Consider the following 24,876-nt stretch of genomic DNA (forward strand, 5'->3'; position numbering starts at 1 on the left):
TATATATATATATATATATATATATATATATGTATACACACTCACCTAAAGGATTATTAGGAACACCATACTAATACTGTGTTTGACCCCCTTTCGCCTTCAGAACTGCCTTAATTCTACGTGGCATTGATTCAACAAGGTGCTGAAAGCATTCTTTAGAAATGTTGGCCCATATTGATAGGATAGCATCTTGCAGTTGATGATTTGTGGGATGCACATCCAGGGCACGAAGCTCCCGTTCCACCACATCCCAAAGATGCTCTATTGGGTTGAGATCTGGTGACTATGGGGGCCATTTTAGTACAGTGAACTCATTGTCATGTTCAAGAAACCAATTTGAAATGATTCAAGCTTTGTGACATGGTGCATTATCCTGCTGGAAGTAGCCATCAGAGGATGGGTACATGGTGGTCATAAAGGGATGGACATGGTCAGAAACAATGCTCAGGTAGGCCGTGGCATTTAAACGATGCCCAATTGGCACTAAGGGGCCTAAAGTGTGCCAAGAAAACATCCCCCACACCCATTACACCAAAACCACCAGCCTGCACAGTGGTAACAAGGCATGATGCATATTCTCATTCTGTTTACGCCAAATTCTGACTCTACCATCTGAATGTCTCAACAGAAATCGAGACTCATCAGACCAGGCAACATTTTTCCAGTCTTCAACTGTCCAATTTTGGTGAGCTCGTGCAAATTGTAGCCTCTTTTTCCTGTTTGTAGTGGAGAAGAGTGGTACCCGGTGGGGTCTTCTGCTGTTGTAGCCCATCCGCCTCAAGGTTGTGCGTGTTGTGGCTTCACACCTCGGTTGTAATGAGTGGTTATTTCAGTCAAAGTTGCTCTTCTATCAGCTTGAATCAGTCGGCCCATTCTCCTCTGACCTCTAGCATCAACAAGGCATTTTCGCCCACAGGACTGCCGCATACTGGATGTTTTTCCCTTTTCACACCATTCTTTGTAAACCCTAGAAACGGTTGTGCGTGAAAATCCCAGTAACTGAGCAGATTGTGAAATACTCAGACCGGCCCATCTGGCACCAACAACCATGCCACGCTCAAAATTGCTTAAATCACCTTTCTTTCCCATTCTGACATTCAGTTTGGAGTTCAGGAGATTGTCTTGACCAGGACCACATCCCTAAATGCATTGAAGCAACTGCCATGTGATTGGTTGATTAGATAATTGCATTAATGAGAAATTGAACAGGTGTTCCTAATAATCCTTTAGGTGAGTGTACAATTTTATATATATATATATATATATATATATCATATACTGTGTGTTTTCTCATGTATGTGTTGTTCAGCACTGAGATGTCATGATAGTCATGAGTAGAGGTCTTTTTTTTCTCCAGTTTTCCATCTTCTCTTTCCCCTTCCATTTCTACACCAACCAATGTAGATTTACCAAATAATGGTTACACTATCTGAACCAACAGGTAGTGAAAAAAAAAACACAAGCCAGAAATAAGCCGCACGTTATATTATCTATCATAATGGACTCAAAACAAGCTGATTCATCCTGTGACCCTCCAAACACGTGAGATAGTCATAGCATTACAAAGCAAGAACAGATTTTCTCCCCCTGAAGACTGGATAAATTGAGATTTATCCATTCAGAGTAGGCGTCGATAGAGCATAGTATTGTGATCTTTTGCGTGGGGATATTGGGCTCATTTGAGATGAGAAAAATCTGTGCAGAACCGATCACCACTGATCACTGTTGAAAGGCATGCCAGTTAGAAATGTGTCCGAGCGTGGGCCGCCTTGCTCTGAAGTCATGCTGACGTGTGCCAAAAAACACTCGCTACAGTGAGGCAGCAGCGTCGGATTCTGCAGTCAGGCACAGTTGTACTCACCCGACTGTGCTGGTCAATAGCACAATGGGAAACGACTCACTGACGACACAGCTTAATGCTTATTGATTTAATTAATCATGATGTATTGTTCTCTTTTAAAATGTTTGATTTTGAAACTGTAATATCATGTATTGTATAAATTATTTGTGAATATTCCCAAACTTCCAGACAGTGCTATATCTCTATGGGATATGTGATTGTCATATTTATATTTATGTGATTGTCATCACATATATTTTTTCTGTCAGGAAAAATGCATCTTTTGGATGAAATTCAATAAATAAGTCTTGTTCATCATATTTATTATGACCGCCGCTAGCGTAGCTAGCGAAAGCGGTCATATAGGGATTGTCAAAGTTATTTTTTTTAAGTACACCTTACTGAATTTTTCGTCAACGATACCAGGGACACCGAAGCACCGGGGAACATGAAATTTGGTGGGCATGTAGCCCCACTAGACTTCTAAGGAAAAATTTCGTTTGGTCCCCGGGGGCCACTCCCCCCCCGCGCTGGGCCCCCCCCAAACCCCCAAAAATGCAGTTTTTCCTAAATAACTACCTGAACCGTGGCACCGAGGATGAAGACATTTTTATGGTATGTTGGTCTACTAGACTTTTACGGAAAAATTTCGTTTGGTCCCCGGGGGCCACTTCCCCCCCCGCGCTGGGGCCCCCTTAAATTTTTCGTCAACGATACCAGGGACACCGAAACACCGGGGAACATGAAATTTGGTGGGCATGTAGCCCCACTAGACTTCTAAGGAAAAAATTCGTTTGGTCCCCGGGGGCCACTCCCCCCCCCGCGCTGGGCCCCCCCAAACCCCCAAAAATGCAGTTTTTCCTAAATAACTACCTGAACCGTGGCACCGAGGATGAAGAAATTTTTATGGTATGTTGGTCTACTAGACTTTTACGGAAAAATTTCGGTCCCCGGGGGCCAATTCCCCCCCCCGCGCTGGGGCCCCCTTAAATTTTTCGTCAACGATACCAGGGACACCGAAACACCGGGGAACATGAAATTTGGTGGGCATGTAGCCCCACTAGACTTCTAAGGAAAAATTTCGTTTGGTCCCCGGGGGCCACTCCCCCCCCGCGCTGGGCCCCCCCAAACCCCAAAAAATGCAGTTTTTCCTAAATAACTACCTGAACCGTGGCACCGAGGATGAAGAAATTTTTATGGTATGTTGGTCTACTAGACTTTTACGGAAAAATTTCGTTTGGTCCGCGGGGGCCACTTCCTCCCCCGCGCTGGGGCCCCCTTAAATTTTTCGTCAACGATACCAGGGACACCGAAACACCGGGGAACATGAAATTTGGTGGGCATGTAGCCCCACTAGACTTCTAAGGAAAAATTTCGTTTGGTCCCCGGGGGCCACTCCCCCCCCCGCACTGGGCCCCCCCAAACCCAAAAAAATTCAGTTTTTCCTAAATAACTACCTGAACCGTGGCACCGAGGATGAAGAAATTTTTATGGTATGTTGCTCTTAAGGGCCCACATCAACCTAGCCCATAATCACTCATTTGTGATTTGCGCCCCTCCCATAAAAAATGAAAATGCAATATTATTCTGCTTTAATCGCCCCTATCTTCAGTGGAGATGTTCAGAACTGCACCATATTTCATGTGTATGATTAACTTGACATCCTCTGGGGGTATCCTCTGCTAAGTTTTGTAGAATTTCATCCATGGGGGGGTATAAAATAAATTAATTTATGTGCACATTTAGTGACTGTACACTCATCGGCCTGTAGATGGTGCTGTTGAGCGAAGGGTTGCTGGTTTAGGATGATACTGTCACACACACACATGCAGGAATACAAACAAACGCAAGCATGCACACACACTGACATCCACACGCACAGACACACACCCATACACACACATACAAATCCACATGCACAGACACACACACACAAACACACACGCGCACACATGTACGCACACATACATACACGCACAGACACACACACACACACACACACACACACAGACACACACATACACAAACACATACACACACACACACACACAGACAGACATGCACATACTATTACTTTTTTTAGGTATATACATAAACACGCAATACAGCCAAATTACTCCACGTCATTTATTTTTGTGGAAAGCCAGTGCAGGCCTGAGCGGCGGTCATATTTTGTACCGCGATGCGGTACATCTAGTTATAAAAGCAACATAACCTATATTACATCCAGTTTATTAGCAGTTTATTTATTACAGTGCATGAGTGTGAATCCTGTGAAAGCCTTTGATCTGGTAGGTGTCTGATCCACTACGAGAAGAGAGAACTGTCCATCTTGGTAGCACTTTTTTCACTCCTCCCCTCACTGCAACCACCTACTCTGGCCTAAATTCCAGGCGAGGCGATGCACATCTCAAACGAGCCTATTGATCCACTAAGAGGAGAGAGAACTGTCCATCTTGGTAGCACTTTTTTCACTCCTCCCCTCACTGCAACCACCTACTCTGGCCTAAATTCCAGGCGAGGCGATGCACATCTCAAACGAGCCTATTGATCCACTAAGAGGAGAGAGAACTGTCCATCTTGGTAGCACTTTTTTCACTCCTCCCCTCACTGCAACCACCTACTCTGGCCTAAATTCCAGGCGAGGCGATGCACATCTCAAACGAGCCTATTGATCCACTAAGAGGAGAGAGAACTGTCCATCTTGGTAGCACTTTTTTCACTCCTCCCCTCACTGCAGCCGCCTACTCTCGCCTAAATTTCAGGCGAGGCGCATCTCAAATGAGCCTTTGGCCTTTATTACATTTCCACGTTCGATATGTGGTAGCATAATATTCAGACACACATTTTTTGATTTAAAGGGGAGAGCGCAAATCAAAAGTGTGTGTGTGTGTGTGTATGCGCAATAGTGTCTGATCATTTAATTTTTTTACAGAACTGCAAGAGTACAATACAAACAACATATTACTAGCCTGGTTAAAACCAGACCATTCTCAGTAGTAACTGAGTTATGGTCTGGCAAAGCTCCATAGACAAATCATTTCCAAAGGGGCGTCACCAACAGACGTCGCTCAAATGCCTCTCGGCGCAATTGACCTTTCTCCGGCCCCTCCCCCAAAACGGCCATTGTCCAATCACACATCATAGCAACCGTTACTATGTGAGCAGGTCCGACAAACATTATCAAGATGGTGAAGCGTGCGCCCATGGCGTTTGTAAATCGGACACTAGATACCCCGAGAGATTGTATGGAGGAGTTGTGTTCTTTCCATTCCCAAAGCCGAAAACACAAACAGTGTGGACGGCCCCACTCCCAGTTAAATGTGTTTAACATTACGAAGCATAAATACGTCTGCTGGCTGTGGTATCGATGGCTAACGTTACTTAATTTATTTTTTTATTTTTTCTGATCTGAAAAACTATCCTATCTGTAACTCAAAAAAACATAATATTGTCTGAACCGCGATTTTTATGATCCGTTGCCCCACTAATAAATATAATGGTCTCAACCGCGATTTTTGTGATCCGTTGCCCCCCTAATAAATATTATGGTAAGTGCATTATGAAAGACAATCAAGGAAAGTTATTTAGATGCAAATTAAGGCTATGTCTGGTTAAACAGTTATTGTGTGATTTCGTTTATTGTGCTTTGTCAACTTGAAGCATGAATTTGAGAAAGAAAATCATTTTTGGAAGAAAATGCACCACATACATACTTTTGTCAATGATATAAGTTATAGCTAAAAGATTGTAAAAGCTTTCAGTTCTCCCTGCCTAATTGTAGTTGAAAAGTCAAATTAAGCTTGATTAATGATATAGTGACTGATCAAATAAACTACAGCATCGGGAATATAACTCCCATGTGTTTTGCAGCATTTCAAATTTCAGTCATTGTGTTATGCGAAAAAACACACATACGAAATTATTGCTGACAGCACTTTTATTTTCAGAGAGTTTTTTCTTTCACACAAAAACACAACAGTAAGTGTCTTTCAATGCTTTTAAACACTTGATTCCTCGTTCTTTGTCATATCACAAATGATGTGTGAACACCGTAAGCATTAGCCTCGATAGAGACGTAGATCGTAGTCGTGTCTCCTTCGCGTATTTTTATATTTTGAATATATCCCTCCACTGCACTCTGTAACCCCTTTTGCCTCGATCTGGAGGATATCGCGGAGGTATTGCTCCAAAAATGGTCACTGACACGCACGGGTATACCTCTTTCCGTCATGGCAATCTGTCGCGCTGGTCGTGTTTGACCATTTGTTTGTCGGACGTAGCAACAGTAACTAAAGGGGGCGAGGCTCGGCGAAAGGTCAATTGGATAGACCTAAAACTCCAAAAACCAATCAGACCGATCGTCATGTGTAAAGCCATATTCTGCGTCCCAATTCGCCTATGTTACACTACGCCATAAAAGTATACTCTTTTTGTGAAGAAAATGTATTTACTTTTGAATGTGTAGCAAAAAAGTAGGCAACTTTTGGACATACTACTTCATCATCTTTATCGGACGGATCTGTCGCGTGCATCCCGTCATGTAAACTGCCGTCAATCATCTTGTCACAGTTAAAATCCTCTATTAAATCTAATTTAATTTCCGTTTCGGAGAGAAATGTAGTAGCATGTTCATCTGCCAGTGGGTCTTTCATGGAGACTGTCCTCATGTGTTTGTAATTTGAATATAAAAGTTGGTGCGCTTCTGTTACGATCAGCCACACTGACCACAACATACAATTACCGCAAAGTCAGTTGAACTCGTTGGTCTAGGGGGTTTATTGGACAAATGAGTAAATTACAAACAAAAACAGAAGATGGGAGACTAACTACAACAGAATAAAAACAATACAGGAAGATCAATCACAGGCGAGGTAGCCGGAACACAAGTCTCCTTTCTGCACGGATTGCCTGGGATTTTAAAGGGTGTCTCTCCGCCCACTCGTTACAGATCACACCTGCACACAATAACGAAGGAAAACATACTGCAGAGCAGCCAAACATTAGAGAAGGAAACAGAGCCACCACAGGTAGTGGAGGGACGTAACATACCCTCACACCAAAATGGTGACTCCAGTCTCCATAATCATAATATAAGTGACAATACACATAATACCATACACAAACACAAACACCCCACCAATAGAGATGTGTGTGACACTCTCAAAAGTCAACCTTACTTTAGAAGTGAAGGGGATTTTGAAAAAGGAAAGGGAAAGAAATATTCATGAGCTGCTTGAGATAATAGTGATGTTTTTATAAGGTGAAGAAGCTTTAACACTGAACAGTATTCAAATTAGTCAGCACCCGGTGTTGGACTTCTCCTTGGGCTGGCAGACCTGGAATGACAGTCTTTCTTGTGACTGATCGAACGAGACCGAGATCTGAAGACTACATTCCCTCTGCCTGGAACCAGATCATGAACTGGAGCGACACTCTCCCCACACTGGTAACAGCGGTCGTTGGGTTCAAATTGCCTGCAGCTGGGACGGCCATAACGGGACTTTCTTGACATACCAGTAGACAGCTCAACTCTGACATGGGCTCCACAAAACACCATTCCATCCATCCCCTTTACGGCATCCTCTGCATCTCTGGCATCCTCATACTCTACGAAGGCGAAACCTGGAGGTTTCCGGGCGACCCATACACTCCGCAATGGTCCGTAGTAACTAAAGGCCCGTGCCAGCTCACCTTTGGCTGCACCATTGCCAAGGCCACCTACATAGACCTTACAGTTGGTGGCACGAGAGGAACTTCGGGATGAGTAAGACATCTTACACGGTGTGACTCGACGTCCTCGGTTCCACACATTACCATCTGCTAAATCATTGCCCAAAATAAAGGACACACCAGGAATGGGCAGAGATTCACAAACACCAACCACAACGCGGCCTGTGACTACACTAGATTTTAAAATAATTTGGTGAAGTGGAACAACAGTAAAGCCCATCTCAAAGCCATGAACTAATACACTGGTGCCTTTTTTCGTTGTTTCAGACAAAGGCAAAACCCCTTTCAAAATGAATGATTGTGCAGCACCGGTGTCACGCAAAATGCGTACGGGAATGAGATTATCATCAGACAACGACACAAAACCATCACTAAGAAAAGGTTCATAGCCGGTCTTCACGTTACTTGGAAATTCAAGACAGGGCGAAGCAAAATGTGGAGACGCTTTAATCAACCCAAAGCCTTTCGCAGCTTGTTTTTCTTTCAGCACTGGACAGTCCGCCACCAAGTGCCCAGGCTTCTTACAATAGAAACAAGCCTGCTCTGGACTACTGGAAGAATGGACCGCAGCATAACTGGACTTTGGAGATGAACCTACAGGCTTATATCCATCTTTGAAGATACGGTGGGTCAAAACAAATTCATCTGCCAGGACAGCAGCTTCGTGCAAAGAATCGACTTTATGTTCATTAAGGTGAGTAGCTACGACATCGGGCAAGCAGTTTTTAAATTCCTCCACAAGAATTAAAGCTCGCAACTTTGCCTGGCTGTCTACATCACTTGACGAACACCATCGATCAAACAAAGCCTCTTTCTCACGAGCAAACTCGATATAAGTCTGATGCTCGGTTTTCTCACGTCGGCGAAAGCGCTGTCGGTAAGCTTCAGGAACTAGTTGGTAACATCTAAGAATAGCTGCCTTAACTACACCGTAATCTTTACTTTGCTCAAGTGAAAGTGAAGAATACACTTCTTGTGCCCTACCAGTTAAAACTGACTGAATTAACAAAGTCCATACTTCTTTCGGCCAACTTAAAGTTGACGCAATTTTCTCAAAATGTGGAAAATATTTTTCCACGTCTTTCTCAAGGAACGGTGGTACCAGCCTAATGTTTTTACACACATCAAAAGACCCGGTGTGAATGAGATCAATATTTTCCTGTCTAGCTTTTAAATCTAAGCGTTTCATTTCTTAAACGCAACACTTCTCTCTCATTGTCTAACTCTCTCTCCCGAATAGAAAGCTCTTTCAACCGGATAGAATCTCTCATATCAACGGGAGGCAAAACCCTCTTCTCTACCAAAACTGGTAACAGAGCAGTTTTAATGCTGTTTTTGAGGCGTTTTTCGGAAGCGGACAACTCAATTTCATAATAAGTAGCCAATTCCAAAAGTTGCTCCTTTTTAAGATTATTAAACGCCTCTACAGAAGGGTCTTCAGCAAACTCCTGAGCTATAGACATGATTAATATAGCAATCCAAAAATAAACAAAATACTACAGGCTACTACACAACAAAAAAAAAAAACTAAAAACAAAGTGATTAAAATCCCCAAAATGACCAAAACTTTAACTTGACACAACCACGCCACAATACTGACAAGTTGAGGAAACGTTAGACACACGAATGGGCTAAAACCCCAAAAATCTCTGCAGCCAACAAAAGTCTAAACTCGACGTCAGCCTGCTTAAACACTACTTTATGCAGTGCACTATTAAATCACTAAAGCGACATACAAAATAAGTGAGTACCAGAGGACTGGGAGATTCACTGCTACCCCCCAACCCCTACTTACCTACCCCCAAAAAAACTAAACTTAGCCTCACTAGTCTTCAGTGGATCCCCTACCCGGTGTACATTAAACGTTAAGCTCGTGAGGACATAGCAGACCGATTACGCAGTCTACCACAACCCCCGAAACGTACCGACTAAGGATACCACCAAAAATAATGAAACTAAAATAACAAAGTGGCAGACTCAGTGTCTGCCCGATGACTTACTTATTGAGGTGCACGCTCCTCTACCCAGAAAAAATTATGGCACTCACCAACAAGTCGCTCACAAAAATATTACTTTCTACCCGATTCAAAAACGGACAAGCGCCCAAATGTTACGATCAGCCACACTGACCACAACATACAATTACCGCAAAGTCAGTTGAACTCGTTGGTCTAGGGGGTTTATTGGACAAATGAGTAAATTACAAACAAAAACAGAAGATGGGAGACTAACTACAACAGAATAAAAACAATACAGGAAGATCAATCACAGGCGAGGTAGCCGGAACACAAGTCTCCTTTCTGCACGGATTGCCTGGGATTTTAAAGGGTGTATCTCCGCCCACTCGTTACAGATCACACCTGCACACAATAACGAAGGAAAACATACTGCAGAGCAGCCAAACATTAGAGAAGGAAACAGAGCCACCACAGGTAGTGGAGGGACGTAACACCAACTGAGTGGACGTCGCTCAAATGCCTCTGGGCACAACTGGATAGGCTAGATCTAAAACCAATCAGAGCGATCGTCATCGTGTAAAGCCCGCCTCAACGTTTCTGATTGGTGCCGCGATTTCCACGGCATGGAAATCATAGATGGAAATGGCCTTGAATGAGCTCTTTGCCAGACTACTTGCAGAGCAAATCTAAATTTGCCGGAAGTTGTCTGGGTTTTCCCAGGCTAACATATTACATTAAAGAGCATCAGAATTAAACAAAGCTTAAAATAGTAATGATGACTAAAGTCTATTTTGGGAGGATTAAAGGTTTGGGGGACACTTATTGCATTAACATTAATGTTGCCATTTTTATCATGCACTTACTTTACAAAGCAATCATCAATAATTAGATCAAATTGAAGATGTTTTAAATAAAGGGATATTTCCAGCCCATAGACGATTATTCAAAAATAACTGGTTTGATCATCTTAAATCATATCCTACGTGTTTGAGGACAATGATTAGATAGCATTATACTGTAGACAAAAATGGGCGGTTAATCATAATAAATTTAATGCAAAAATAAAACAAATTACTATTAAAAAATAAAATGAAAGCAGTCCGATTATTCCTCTGGTAGTAACTTGAGCTGCTTGTTAATTGCTTGTTAATATCATGCAACACCAGCAGCACTGACAATTGTGTCTAATAGATAATGCAAAATAATAACAATAATTTCACAAGCAGCGCATCTTGCACACCCTGTAATGGAAGCACGTTTTTGCATATCTCTGCCCATGTTTACATGTTAATTAAATGTGTTAATTTGACACGCAAATGCAAGCCAGTGGTGGGCTGAGAAACAATTAGAATCAAAGAAGCTGCCTATAAATAATGTGCAGCGTCTGGACCCATCAGACACAAAAATATTATTAAAATGAAAAAGGCAGAACAGGCCTCTGGTTACCATCTGATAAGATGGAAAAGGAAAGACTAGGAAAGAATGCAGAGCCAGAATGCCTATTACCGCCACGGCAAAGCCACCACAGCAAAAATAAACCAGTCGCATTTCAAAGTGTTTTGCTAAATGTCCACCAGGTGGCGCAAAGGGTAATTTTGCAAAACAGTTGCAATTGCCACATTTTGAAATTTATGTGGAGCAGATGTCAATTAACAGTAAGCATGAAATATGACAATTATGGTTATTTCCAAATAAGCCTACAACAAAAATGAAAAATCAAAACAAGAGCTATCGACATTTGCTGTACAATAATGAAACAAACAAAGATTTGGTGGATACAATATTCCATATTGTAGATGTCAGTGGGCAACAGTAGCCTATTCCTCAGAGGAGCAGCGCAATAAAAAAATCAATTAAAAAAATCTCGCAGTCAGTGAAAATAAATTAGGTGCAATGACGCTGAGACGAATGAAGAGCACTTCTCTCTCGTGTGCGTGGACACACTTACCCCTTTTCCACCAAGGCAGAGCTGGTGCTGGTTCGGAGCCAGAGCCTAGTTTCAAATCGGTTCTTTGTTTTTCCACCGCCAAAGCACCAGCTCCGAACCAGTAAAACTGGTTCTTAAGTAGCACCAAATCATTGCAGGGTCTAGAACGGAGCCAAGAAAGAACCGCTTGCGTCAGAGGCTGGGGGCGGGGTTACCGTGGCCAACAAGACTGAAGAGAAACTTGTGACCGCCATTTTTAAATAGCAGCTAGTCGAGCTAATAGCAGCTCGATTATAATATCCGTCTATGTAAGTTACGGCGAGCTGCACGAACACGTTGGATTCGCCGTGTTTGGATGCCGATTTATTTTCGCAAACCCATGAGCATCCATAGTAACGCAACGTCTAAGTTATTATTGTTGATGCCTTGGTCGAGATGCATCGGAGCAGCGTGGACCGATCAGAGCTGCGGGAGTGTTTGGAGATCATACGACTCCTTGTGCTTTTTGATCGCTTTCGCAGTGATTTGATTTCATGTGCTGATCGTTCTGCGAGAAGCCGATGCATCTCGAACAAGTCTGGTGTGTTTGTGTTTGGCGCTGCCGCATAGCGTTGCTGGGCAACATGATACGTATGCAGTGACGTAAGATATAGCTCTGTTGTGGCTCTCTGGCCGGTGGAAACGCAAACCGGTTCTTAGTAAGCTCGTCAGTCGAACCAACTCCGAACTGGCAATAGCTCTGGCTCTGAACCAGCACCCGGTTCTTGTTGGTGGAAAAGGGGTAACTGACTGCTGGACAACTGAACTTCTGGGCATTTCTCCGAGAGTAAATTTGTGGTCGAGTGGTAGAACTTAGGTTTCATTAATTCATATGACACAGGTTCAAATCCCGAGCACACATGGGCTACTGTATTTTTTTTTCTTACTATTAATGCAGAAATAGTTCTAAAACTTTGTTGCAACATATAGGTTTTTTTTTTTCTTGTATTTATAAAATAAAATTACCAAGCATTTCCATTTTACACTAAGGAACAAATATTATCCAACAGACTGAATTTACATCTGTATAATTCCAATCGTAATTTCAAAAGCAGTAGTGTTAAATAAAAAATAACGTCAGTTACCTATGCCAGAAGCAGTATAGACACATCACATTAACGATTTCAATATAGGACTTATTCTCTTCAAAAAGACTATAAACATTACAGATAACATCTGAAGTAACAACTAATTGAGATATATATATATATATATATATATATATATATATATATATATCAAAATATACATAAAACTAATCCTGTGAGACTGAGATGCTGCAAAACGGGTGATTTTAGGTCAATGTTTTGGCTGTAAGTCAATAACGCCCTCGGTGGGGAATACTAAGATGGCTGTTCAAACACTTCCGGTTGCTTCACCACCTGATGGCAGTTTAGAACGCAATGAGCAATCCAGATATTTTACAGATCAGTGGTTAGCCCTTGTTATCTTGTGTATAAATAGCCCTAGTGTTTCCTGTGTTTTTGTTGAGTCTTGCCTTACATGGCTATCACTGTAAAAAAAAAAAAAAAAAATTTTTCCGTTAAATTTACGGTAAAAAACTGCCAGCTGTGGTTGGCAGAAATTTACCGTAAAAAATACGATAGCAACATTTTAGATTTTACAGACTTTACTTAAATTTAGAGTAGTGATGTCCGGTTCGTGAACGAATCGTTCTTTTGAACCGGTTCTTTTTAGTGAACTGGTCGAACCAGTACACTAAATCGGACTGAATCGTTCGAAACAGTTTGCGTCTTGCGTCAGCACTGATCCACAACAAGTTAGTAAAGTTACTCACTTTCGGACATGCCTGAATCCTGACAGTCACCTCTACTCAAAATAAACCAATATCCCGGAGTAGGCATATATGTTACTCCAGTAAATCCAACAGTTCACTGAACTGAGACGTGCTGAGAGAAGTGATGAGCACGAGCAGTTGATACTGAGCATGCGCGCACTACCGAACGTACAGGTACAGCGGTTTCTTTCGGACACGTTCGATACGGAGAACCGATGAGCTGATGAGCTGAGCATGCGTGCAATTTTTTCAGAGGGACGAACATCAATAAGTGTAACAAAATAAAACATGTTAGAAACATTTTTATCACATAGGCTACTGCCTTTTCACGGTATTATTTTAAAGATTGGAAACACAATGAATGGATTGTAAAACTAAACATTTATTATTATACTAAAACATTATTTTCTGGAACAGATCATTTAATTTCTAAGTAAGTTGATATACATTTTTGACGTAAACTCTTGCCAAGGTTTTAAAGGGTGCAAAGTAAATGTTTATAATGTGTATATCAAAACATAACGTATTAAACATAGATATGCATCAAGTTTTTTGTTTTGTCGACTGAATAAGGCTATAGCCTAGTAAGGTTTCAGTAGTTCTCAGCTCACACACAGGAGGTTCTCGAGTCAAGAACTGGTTGTTGCAGCAGTTCTCGCATCACCAGTACAGAACCGAGAACTGTTTCTTTCGGACACGTTCGATACGGAGAACCGACGAGCTGGAGAGACTGCGCATGCGTGATAACAACACCGTCTCTGAACCGAACTTTCTTTTGGCCAACTGATGCTGTGTTACTGTCTATGCGCTGTGCTGATACATGAGCACGGGTGAACCAAGGACTTGAATGAGGGGCCGAATTCGGCGAAATGTAAGTTTATTTAATTACAAATAAAATTAAAATGATGAAGTTTATTCACTTTAAGACATGTAAAACATCCGCGTTTGCGCATCGCCTTAGGCCTACTACAGGGTTAATTTTCAAAATGTAAATGTAAGAAACCTATCCAAGATGATTATGACGATGAGCACTATTATTTAAACGTACAGTATGGAATTTTTCGCCACTAGGGGTCGCTAACCTATTTACAATAACAAAGGCGTAGTTTGATGACGCAACATTTGCTAAGAATTATGGATCTTGTCGTCAACGTCAAGCCGACCGATCTAATCTATGGATCTAATAATGTTTATGGATGACTGAATACATCGATGCTTTTATCATGACTGTGATATGAAGCAGTTCGGGATAGCTAAGAGACAGCTATCAGCTATCATATAAGGAATATGGACATTTCATTATACCGAACTAACGTTACACGCGAGTGCAGAATTACTACTCACAGTCACAGGTCAGTTTATTAGACAAATTAAACTTGTGAGGTAACTCAGCGTTGTTTCACTTGGTCTAACATTACACTATCACACTAAACTGCATTTGAATGTGTTGAAATGTATGTGTTAGTTTGTCTGTATGAGACTAGCAGTAAGCTAGATCAACATTAGAATAACATACAGATCATATTCTAACATTTCATCATGTTGAGCTATATAACATTGATTAGTTTTATGTAAATGTGCTCACCTGTTTAATAAAGTACATGTAGAAGCGGTCAAAGTCTCGGACGTGGAGCTCTCGTTTATATACTGTCTATGGGAGCTCTAGGCATCTCGAAAACACCGCGCTGATATTGATTCTCGTTTTAGTTCTCCTTTTGTATCCAAAGTCTGCTTGCCATGGTCCATAATGTTTGAACGAAACAACAACAGCGTGCAAATAGACATTGCGAACTACCGTCAGTCGCTTTGGTTACTATCAGAGGGCTCTGGTTGCCATGGCAGTACGAGCGGAAACCAGGGACAACGCGGATATGACGCCATTGACGCGACAAAACGGAAATAAAGAAACGGGACGTTTCTCGAATTAAATTACAAATTTCTCCTGGTTTGAAAGTTGTTGGAAACAGTCGGGATAATGTAAGTACACAACTAAAAAAAATATATAACATAGATATAGTGATTTTTGCTATTTTTAAAGCAAAAAAGTTACATATTGTGGCTTTAACTGAAGTTATGATAACAAATGCCTTTATTTGAATGTATATTTATCCGCCGGGATGATAGAATTGACGTCATTACGTGATGACGTAAAATAACTGGTGAACCGGTTTTTTGAACCGGTTCATTGAAACGAACTGTCCGAAAGAACCGGTTCGCGGAAAAGAACCGGACTTCCCATCACTAATTTAGAGTAATAAACCGTATTTAATTAGCTGGTATAATGTTAATTTACTGACCTATTGAAGTATTAATATCTGTTTTGTACCATAGTTATACACTGACAACCACCAATCACAGCGGTGATGAAAAATCGATTAAAGCTCATCACAAGCAGCTCTTTCGTAAGAAAGTTAATACTAATATAAAGAAGCTGCACAGTGTCATTCACACAAACACTAAACACCATCATGGTAACACACATGAAATTAATAAAAAATGCAATAAACATTAATTTAACATAAATGTAACATAAAACCCTAATTTCATAACTGATTAGAAAAAACTAAGAAAACTATGAAGAAACATAGTTATTTCAACAATAATACATCAAATGTGAAGTGTCACGCAGGGAATTGTGGGAGTGTCAATTTAGGCCTACGTTTTTACACTGTAAATTATACAATGACTTGTTCTTTGTTTTGGTGTGGTTATTCGGTTCCCTCGTTCTCCGGTCTTCATGTTGAAGTTCTAAGTATGCTATTCTGGTAATAAAACTCACTGCATAGATCATTCTCTCGCTTGTTTGTTTTTTTTTTTTTTTTTTTTTTTTTCTGTGTTAGAACTACATTACACAAATTGTATGACCACCACTATGCGTTACGCATGATAAAAAGTTTTAGTCTGATGTAAATAACACATTGAATTGACATTTGACCATAATGGTGTGTGTGTGTGTGTGTGTGTGAGTGTGAGTGTGAGTGTGTGTGTGTGTGTGTGTGTGTGTGTGTGTGTGTGTGTGTGTGTGTGTGTAAAATCACACACCTCCAGCTCCTGCTCTCTCTGCAATGCAAACTGTTTGAATGACTTGACAATGATCCCAGCGTTAGAGCAGTCATACACAAAGATGGAGGGACTTCCCATCCATGTCTGTAAGTCATAGATGGACAGAGGGATGTACTGGGTGTAGTTCTGAGAGAGAGAGAGAGAGAGAGAGAGAGAGAGAGAGAGAGAGAGAGAGAGAGAGAGAGAGAGAGAGAGAGAGAGAGAGAGAGAGAAAGAGAGAGAGAGAGAGACTTCAATAAGTGCAAGAGAAACAAACTACTGCTAATGACTGCTGTGGGGAGACACTGAAATACAATTTTTAGGTAACACTTTATAATTACTTTCATTAATACATCATTAACAAATGTAATATGTTTAACAGATCATTAGTTAATATATATTCCCATAGCTAGAAATATGAGATAATGTGCTTCTTAATGGTTACTAATTAACTTAAACATTATGTAATGATTAACAGATCATTATTTAATGTAAAATAAAATGCTTACAAATGTTATTAAACTTTCCATTCATATTTCAAAACACTTGCTGCTATTGAGGTGTGATAAGTTAGGGACAGATTTGGTGGAATGGGTAGGTTTTAGTGTTGGTTAAGGGGTCAATTTGATTATTATATAAGGGTTCATGGTTCAAACTGTTTATATTACATTGTTTTAATAAATTGAACAAGTATTTTCTTGAAAATTTTATTGGTTTTCTCCTGTTGATGCATGATTCAAGGAATATCCTGTTTAAAGGAATAGTTTACTTAAAAATGAAAATTCTGTCATCATTTACTCACCCTCAAGTTGTTTCAAACCTGTATGAATTAATATCTTCTGCTGAACACAAAAAGATATTTTGAAGAATGTCGGTAACCAAACAGTTGATGTACCCTATTGACTACGATTATTTTCCTACTTTGGAAGTCAATGGGGTCCATCAACTGTCTGGTTACTGACATTCTTCAAAATATCTTCCTTTCTATCTTCCTACGAATAGTGTTAACATAGATTCAAAATACTAATTAAACTCATTGTTTCACAACATTTGTACATGACCCACTGAACTGAAGTTTAATGACATTTGTTAGCATTTTACTTGCATTACATAATGATTAGCAGATAATTTAAGCAAAGCATAAAGCATATTATCTCATAGCTATTTGAAAATATATTAACTAATACGATTTATGTCATGTTTCTTAATGATTTATTAAGGAAGCTTTTAATCATTGTAAACAATCTGTCAAAATCATTTGTAGATTTTTTTAAAAGTGCATGATCATATAAATTGAAAGTTAAATGACATTTGTACGCATTTTAATTTATGTTAAATAATGATCTGCTAATCATTCTAATCAAGTTCATTAGTACACATTAACAAGCACATCATCTAATTTTTTAGCTGTGTGAATATATAATTGAATGATCTGAAGCACTGAAGCATGAAGCATTATGTAATGTTTGTTAATAATTTATTAATGAAAGTTATTATAAAGTGTTACCAGTTTTTTTTTTATTTGCCCATTTGTCCTGATACTTTTTGCCTTACCTTATTGAAGACCCAAATCTCTCCATTGACGGTGGGTCGAGGCACCCCATGGCCATTATAATGAAAGAGAACACGTTCCTCTTTGGCATTTCTCCGTAGTGAAGTGCACAACTTCTTCACCTCATCAACTGTAGGGTCCAAACTCTGCTTATAGCGGGCCTGGAAGAGAGAGGATGTTAGATGACAATGACAACCAGAAAGAACATTAATAAATCAGAATGTGTCAGCACAGATCTCAAAACATCTGAGAACTATACTTATAATATAAAATGTAAACATATCGATTAAAACAGATTGAAATTAATCAACCCTTACAAATCAATCTACTTTAAAATCTACAGTGAAAAGAATCTGCTACAGCCAGAGAAAAGAATCACTGTAAAAAAAAATTATCATGATTTTAAAAGGTAAAAATGCTACGGTAAAAACCTGTTAACTGTGAACCTTTTATATATTAGTATTTACCTTCTCAGTTTGTGGAAAAGCTGCTTATGATAAGCTTTGATTCATCATGTGACTAATCACGACCTATTTTTGGTGGTTGTTAATGTATTACAAAGTTACAAAACAGTATATTATATCAGTTAATGAAATCAGTTTTGTTTTTTTACTGTAAATTTAAGTGAAATCTGTCAAACCTAAAATGTTGCTACCATATTTTTACTGTAAATTTCTGGCGACCACAGTGGTCAGTTTTGTTTTTATTAATTTTTTTTGTTTTGTTTTTATACATACATCACCAACCTGCACTGTAAGCCCCTTTCACACAGCGCGATGATCCTGGCAAATTGCCGTTAAATTGCCAGAACGCCTTCTGTGTGAACGCAAACACGACCCGGGATTGATGCCGACATCGATGCCGGGTTGAGTAACATTGAGCCCCTTTCACACAGTGCGATGATCCCGGCAAATTGCCGGGAAATTGCCAGAACGCCTTCTGTGTGAACGCAAACACGACCCGGGATTGATGCCGGCATCAATGCCGGGTTGGGGACCTAGTAACATTGCTGTGTTCAGTCCCGGAACGCGTGCTGTGTGAACAAAAGCCGTAATAATGCCGTGTCGTAGTGATGACGCTGAAGCCGGGATCGTTAGCCAGCTAGTGAAATGGTACGTAATGCGCAAGTTTATGATCGAATCAGAGAAAAAAAATGCACAAGCGTGGTTTCTCGAGAGAGAAATCGCAGCTCATAAGCAAACTTAAGACGCTGCTGAGATTACAAGTCACATCGATGTCACATGTCTTTACGGGATTTTTACGGGTTGTGTGTGAACACACTCTCTGATTCCGGAAAATCACTGGCAGTGTGAATGAACCAAAATCAAACGAACCCGGGTCAAATCCCGGGTCACTTTATCCGTGTATTTTCCGGAATCTCTGTGTGAAATAGACACTGGCTATGGAAATCCCCATATGAGTCAAAAACCATGTCTAAATATCGTACCACTTAAAGGAGACATATCATGCTTTTAAATCGTTCCTTTTTACATATAAATCATACATTTGTAGTCTATATAAAGCGGAACTGCAATGCTTGGGTCTGAATTCCTCATTTTTATAGCTCCACAGGCCCCTTTTCTACCCCTTTTCTGATGTGCGTCTGAGAGCAACTCGTTTTGGTGCGGTCTCTTTAAATACAATTGAGACACTTCATACCCCGCCCCCTCTCCAGGTTGCAGAGGCGACACCAGGGGGGTAATCGAGCTCTCGATTTCCGTACCACCCCCGGCGGCCGCCATTGGCTAACAAGCCTTCACCTGCTGTTAGCATCCCATTGACTCCCATTCATTTTGGCGTCACTTTGACAGCGAATAACTTTACATCTGAGGCGTTTAAAGACTCCATTTGTCCATTATTTATTTCTAAAGAAACACGACAATGTATAAAATGCTCCATTACCTTGTATCTTACGTTATGGCCCCGTAGAAGCAGTTTTTGTAAAAACAGGCTAACGATTGCGTCATAACCACGCGACTCTCTGGAAATTACCGTAGAGACAGGAGGAGAAGCTCGCAGTCAATCGGGGGGACGTGGAGGCATAAAGTCAAGGGAGAAGCCCATAGAGAATCGTAATGTTTCTCCTGCTCCTAGCTCATGGACAGCTCCTACTCACACTCTCCGTCTCTGCAAGTTTCGGAAGGGAATGATTCAGATTTCTCTTGGCACAGCTACTAGAAGACTTACAACTGTCAGGCAGGCTGCTCACGTCACATCCACGTCGTCAAGCTCAGTTTGAGTCTGCGCAGTTCGCTCGGCAATCAGGAAATGAGTGCTTCTAATTTGCTTCACTTTTCTCCGTTGAAACCTATGGGGTCGCTGTGTCCAGTTTATATACTGTCTATGGGCGACACTCGGTTCAACTCCACCCCGTTCGGCCATTTTTGTAGTTTGATAGCAGAGATACGATTATCTAGCGGCACAGAAACTTTTTTTTCACACGTTATTAACAAAATGTCAACAACGGAAGACTTGTCCAGCCAGCCAATTTACATGTTCGAGCCAGAGTCGGAGCCGGAGCGAGATGAAAATGAAGACGACGAACCTGCAGAACAACGTCTTCATATGGATGTATCGCAATGGTGTGTTACTGTATTTACATTATGAAACTTTGGTCTTCCGACCTTTTACCACCGTGTCGATTTATTTTGATTAATATGTGCGAGGGAGAGAGAGCAAGACAGCGTCTAGTTTGGAGACGGCGTCTTGTTTACATTTTCGCCTGGCTCCGAAGAGAGAGAGAGTGCGTGCGCGCGACCGGGTCTCTCTCTCTCTGCTCGTTCTTTCAGTTAAACATGCGCCGTCACAAGCGCGGCGGTTCATCTACATTAGACGGTGTAATGAAGCGTGTGGGTTACTACATCCAACAACCGAACATTTTAACTTACCCTCTCGTAACTTCTGCATCTTTTAGCTTGGACTACAAAATTGCAGCGAGAAATGAAAATGGCGGATTGCTCGAAGTGTTGGGCTGGACGTCAATGTCCTTATTTGGCAGTTCCGCTGCAAATACTGTGACGTAATAGTTCACAAAACGTCATAGATAACAGAAAAATCGGAACAGGTTGAAAAATATGACCAAAACAGAATATAAAGATATCAACGAAGCACCTGAAGAGAATAATTTCGACTTTTCTGTACTTCTAAACACTCCAAATATACAACAAAATGCATTTAAGGGCTAAAAAAGTGGATTTAGCATGATATGTCCCCTTTAAAACAAGCTCACTAAAATCTCCCATCAGGGCACAGTAGACAGACACATGATGAGACAGACCAGCAGTAATAGCCATCTAATTCTAGATAGATAGATGGAGAAGAGTATTGAATATTGAATATGAGTTTTCTGACTGAGCATTTGTACCAGGGCTTTAATAATGCATTCAGAGCCATCTTTTCTCACCATCCATGGCTGTTTATGGTGCTGTGTGTGTGTGTGTGTGTGTGTGTGTGTGTGTGTGTGTGTGTGTGTGTGTGTGTGTGTGTGTGTGTGTGTCTGTTAACAGAACTTAGATAATACGAGAAGGGTCTTGGGAGTGAATGTGAATCAAGACAGAAAACGGTTGAAAAAAATCAAATAAGTATATTGACCATTATTCACTGCACTGACATAAACTAATCTCTCTACCACTATTTTATGTTATTCTTTATCATGCTTTCTTTTCTAATTTTGCCCCAAAATAATTATTTAATATTAAGTTTATGCTTCAATTGTCTGGCTCAAAATCTCAGCTCAACAAGCTTTATAATAATGTAATAAAACAATGGAAATCTGGCAGGAGGCAAGAAACATATCTTTAATGATACAGTGTTAAACATGCCTTATTCTTTCTGGTGTGTGTGTGTGTGTGTGTGTGGTATTGCATAACTCTTGAGTGAGAGGTTGGTGTTTGAATAAATAGTTTAGAGCTGTTTATAACAGCCTCATTTCCCTGACCTACACTACAGGTCAGTGGACTAGTGTGTGTGTAGATTTTGCCACCATTATGAGGACCAAATGCCTCCACAAGGACAACTAGTGATGCTCCGATTGATCGGCCGCCGATCATGATCGGCCGATATTGGCAAAAAATAGCTTGATCGGCAACCCCCAAAAGCGCCGATCAAAAAAGCCGATCACGTGACGTAAATAACTCGCGCAACTTTTCCGCATGCGCGGCAACACAACAGCAGAGCAGAGCTTGCTTAACAGTGGCAAAATGAGTTCTCCTATGACGGCAATTCAATGGCAATTATAAACGAGCGCACAACTGATGCTGGCGCGCGCGGTAAATGACATTCGCGAGAGGATAACAGATCTACGCGCGAGGAAACGGGAACTCGCGAGCTCATTCAAACCCTGCGCGGGCGCATGACATCTCTGCCCTCGCGCGCGCGCATGATCATTCCCCACACTCTCGCGCTTGATCTCCTCTCGCCTGCTGATTTTGCTCGCTCGAACACTTTTATTTTTGGCAGTCGAGGGGCGGGACTTACTGTTTTAATAACCTCAAATGTCATTGTCATTATTAATTTTTTTGGATCTGATGTAGTTAGTTCCTCAACTACATCCATTGTAGTCTGCCTGACCCCTCTTTGTTTTGAAAAATTATTCTGTGCCTTATTTGGAAAAGGTGGTCTACAGTAGCCTTATGTTATCTTGTTTTCTAACTACAATTAAATAAATATTGGTGGTTCTTCAAGATTTTCCATTCTGTGATCGGCAGTGATCGGCAATCGGCAGATCATGATTTTGGTGATCGGTAATCGGTGATCGGCCCCAAAAATGCTGATCGGAGCATCACTAAGGACAACAAATCGTGAAAATCACCTACATTGTTGGTACCGGCGAGAAAAACTGTCCCACAATAATGTCCTAATGAAAATGTAAAAGTATTTGTGTGAGGGTTAGGTAAGAATATGGTAGAAAATAACATTAGCTCAGCATAAAAAAAACACATCAGATATTGATGGAAAGCCCCTACCATGACAGGACAAAAGAGTGTGCAGAATATCTCATGATCAAGCTGAGTTAATGTCTTAAGCCCCTTTCACACAGCGCGATGATCCCGGCAAATTGCCAGAACGCCTTCTGTGTGAACGCAAACATGACCCGGGATTGATGCCGTGTTCAGTCCCGGAAAAGCCGTAATAATGCCGTGTCGTAGTGATGACGCTGCAGCCGGGATCGTTCGCCAGTCGATAAACGGTACGTAAAGTTTATGATCGAATCAGAGAAAAAAAAAAGACAAGCGTGGTTTCATAAGCTCATAAGCAAACATAAGACACTGCTGAGAAATTACAAGTCACATCGATGTCACAGGTTTTTACGGGTTGTGTGTGAACGCACTCTCTGATTCCGGAAAATCACTGGTAATGTGAATGAACCAAAATCAAACGAACCCGGGTAAAATCCCGGGTCACTTTATCCGTGTATTTTCCAGAATCTCTGTGTGAAAGGGGCTTCAGATAAAGATATTACAATTGTGGACCAGGGACCAGTTGCATTAACACATCCACTATGTTAAGACTAGTCTGACAAGCTAGCAGTTAGCCAAGGGGTATAATCAGTCCAACTTTTTGGATTCAAATTACATCAATCTAAGTTATGTAACTAGCCATGTTTTCATCCAAAATTGAGAATTTAATTTATAGTTTAAGAGAACAAAATGGTCACTTCCTGATAAACTGAAAAATGGAAGTTGCTGCAGTAGGAGAAGCCACTGTAAATAATAATTTTTATATTGCCCATAATAAATTACTTGCGTTTTGTCCGCACGCTCTGAGGTGCAATAAACACAGTCATGTAATCTTGCTTTTGGAGGCGGATGGCATGATGCTCATTTTACTATGGGGATGAGGATATAAAATGGATGTAACAGTGAACTATTCCACCTTTTTCTACCTCAAGCTCTGAGTAACCTACTGATGATTGGTTACAATATATATATATATTTTAATTAGTGTAGTACATTTTCTTTACAATATTATTTATAAAGCACAATAAAAACAACAGTAGTTGACCACTGTGTTGTACAAAACCTGTACAAAACCTTGCTAAAAAGATATAAAGATAAACAATTTAGACTGCAATGCAGTGAGAAGGAGAAGAGTATCAAAACACTGATAAGTGATGGATCCTTATACTCTAGGGACAGTTATAAGCCTGAGTAAAAAGATTTCAATTCAGATTCTGAAGAAACTAATCTGAGGGAAACCGGAAGACTATTCCACGGTTTTGGCCCAACAATAGAAAAAGCAAACAATCTGTGTATTTGAATTTAAAAGATCACAGAGATATTTAGGAGCCGATCCACTCAGAGCTTTAAAAACAAGTAGTGAAATTTTAAACTCAATTCTATGACAGACTGGCAGCCAGTGCAAAAAGAATAATACAGGGGAGATATGATCAGATTTCCGGATGCCAGTAAGGGGCTGTTCCCCTTCGAGGGAACTCGCACTGCGTCGTCGTCGTGACGACACTATGGGAACGCCCTCAGCGTAACGCATCTGAAGCATGAATGAAATCTGTCCAATCCTGATTGGTGCTGCGTCATGACGTAGTAGATGACGGCATAACCGGAAGATACAAAGGGACGCCGGCACAAACACACGTTAGCTTTTTGCTCTTCAGCAAAGCGCTCTGTGTGAAACTGTTTGTCCTATTTGGTGTTGTTTGTCCTTTAAGAATTGTCCCAAATAACGTCTGCATTGCAATATAGAATCTAGTGGCTCGGATCTCGCGTTTGCCGAGGCAGCGCGTAGATTACGGGTCTACTCTGCAATAAAGATTCTGTGACTGATCTCGCGTTTGCCGAGGCAGCGCGTAGATTATGTCTGCATTGCAATACAGAATCTATAGCTCGGGTCTCGCGCTTGCCGAGGCAGCGCGTAGATTACAGGGCTATTCTGCATTAAAGATTCTGTGTGGGTGCGAGGCATGCACAGTCAGCTCCTGAGGGTGCTGGCTGTGTGTTCATTGAGAAATATCTTGACGCACACAGCCGT

General features: G+C 40.9%; 1 protein-coding gene across 5 annotated transcripts in view; it reads right to left on the reverse strand.

Moving 5' to 3' along the window:
* Positions 1-24,876, reverse strand: part of rptor (regulatory associated protein of MTOR, complex 1) — a 393,572-nt gene that overhangs the window by 184,492 nt on the left and 184,204 nt on the right. For all 5 annotated transcript variants that reach the window (XM_082136702.1, XM_082136700.1, XM_082136701.1 and 2 more), the window contains exons 5-6: positions 17,892-18,050; positions 16,338-16,484 (exon numbers count right to left, since the gene is read on the reverse strand). In XM_082136702.1, coding sequence (XP_081992828.1) covers positions 16,338-16,484; positions 17,892-18,050 — 306 coding nt within the window. The remainder of the gene's footprint in view (positions 1-16,337; positions 16,485-17,891; positions 18,051-24,876) is intronic.

The sequence above is a fragment of the Leuciscus leuciscus genome (assembly GCF_965113295.1).
Source record: "Leuciscus leuciscus genome assembly, chromosome: 14".
Taxonomy (NCBI): domain Eukaryota; kingdom Metazoa; phylum Chordata; class Actinopteri; order Cypriniformes; family Leuciscidae; genus Leuciscus; species Leuciscus leuciscus.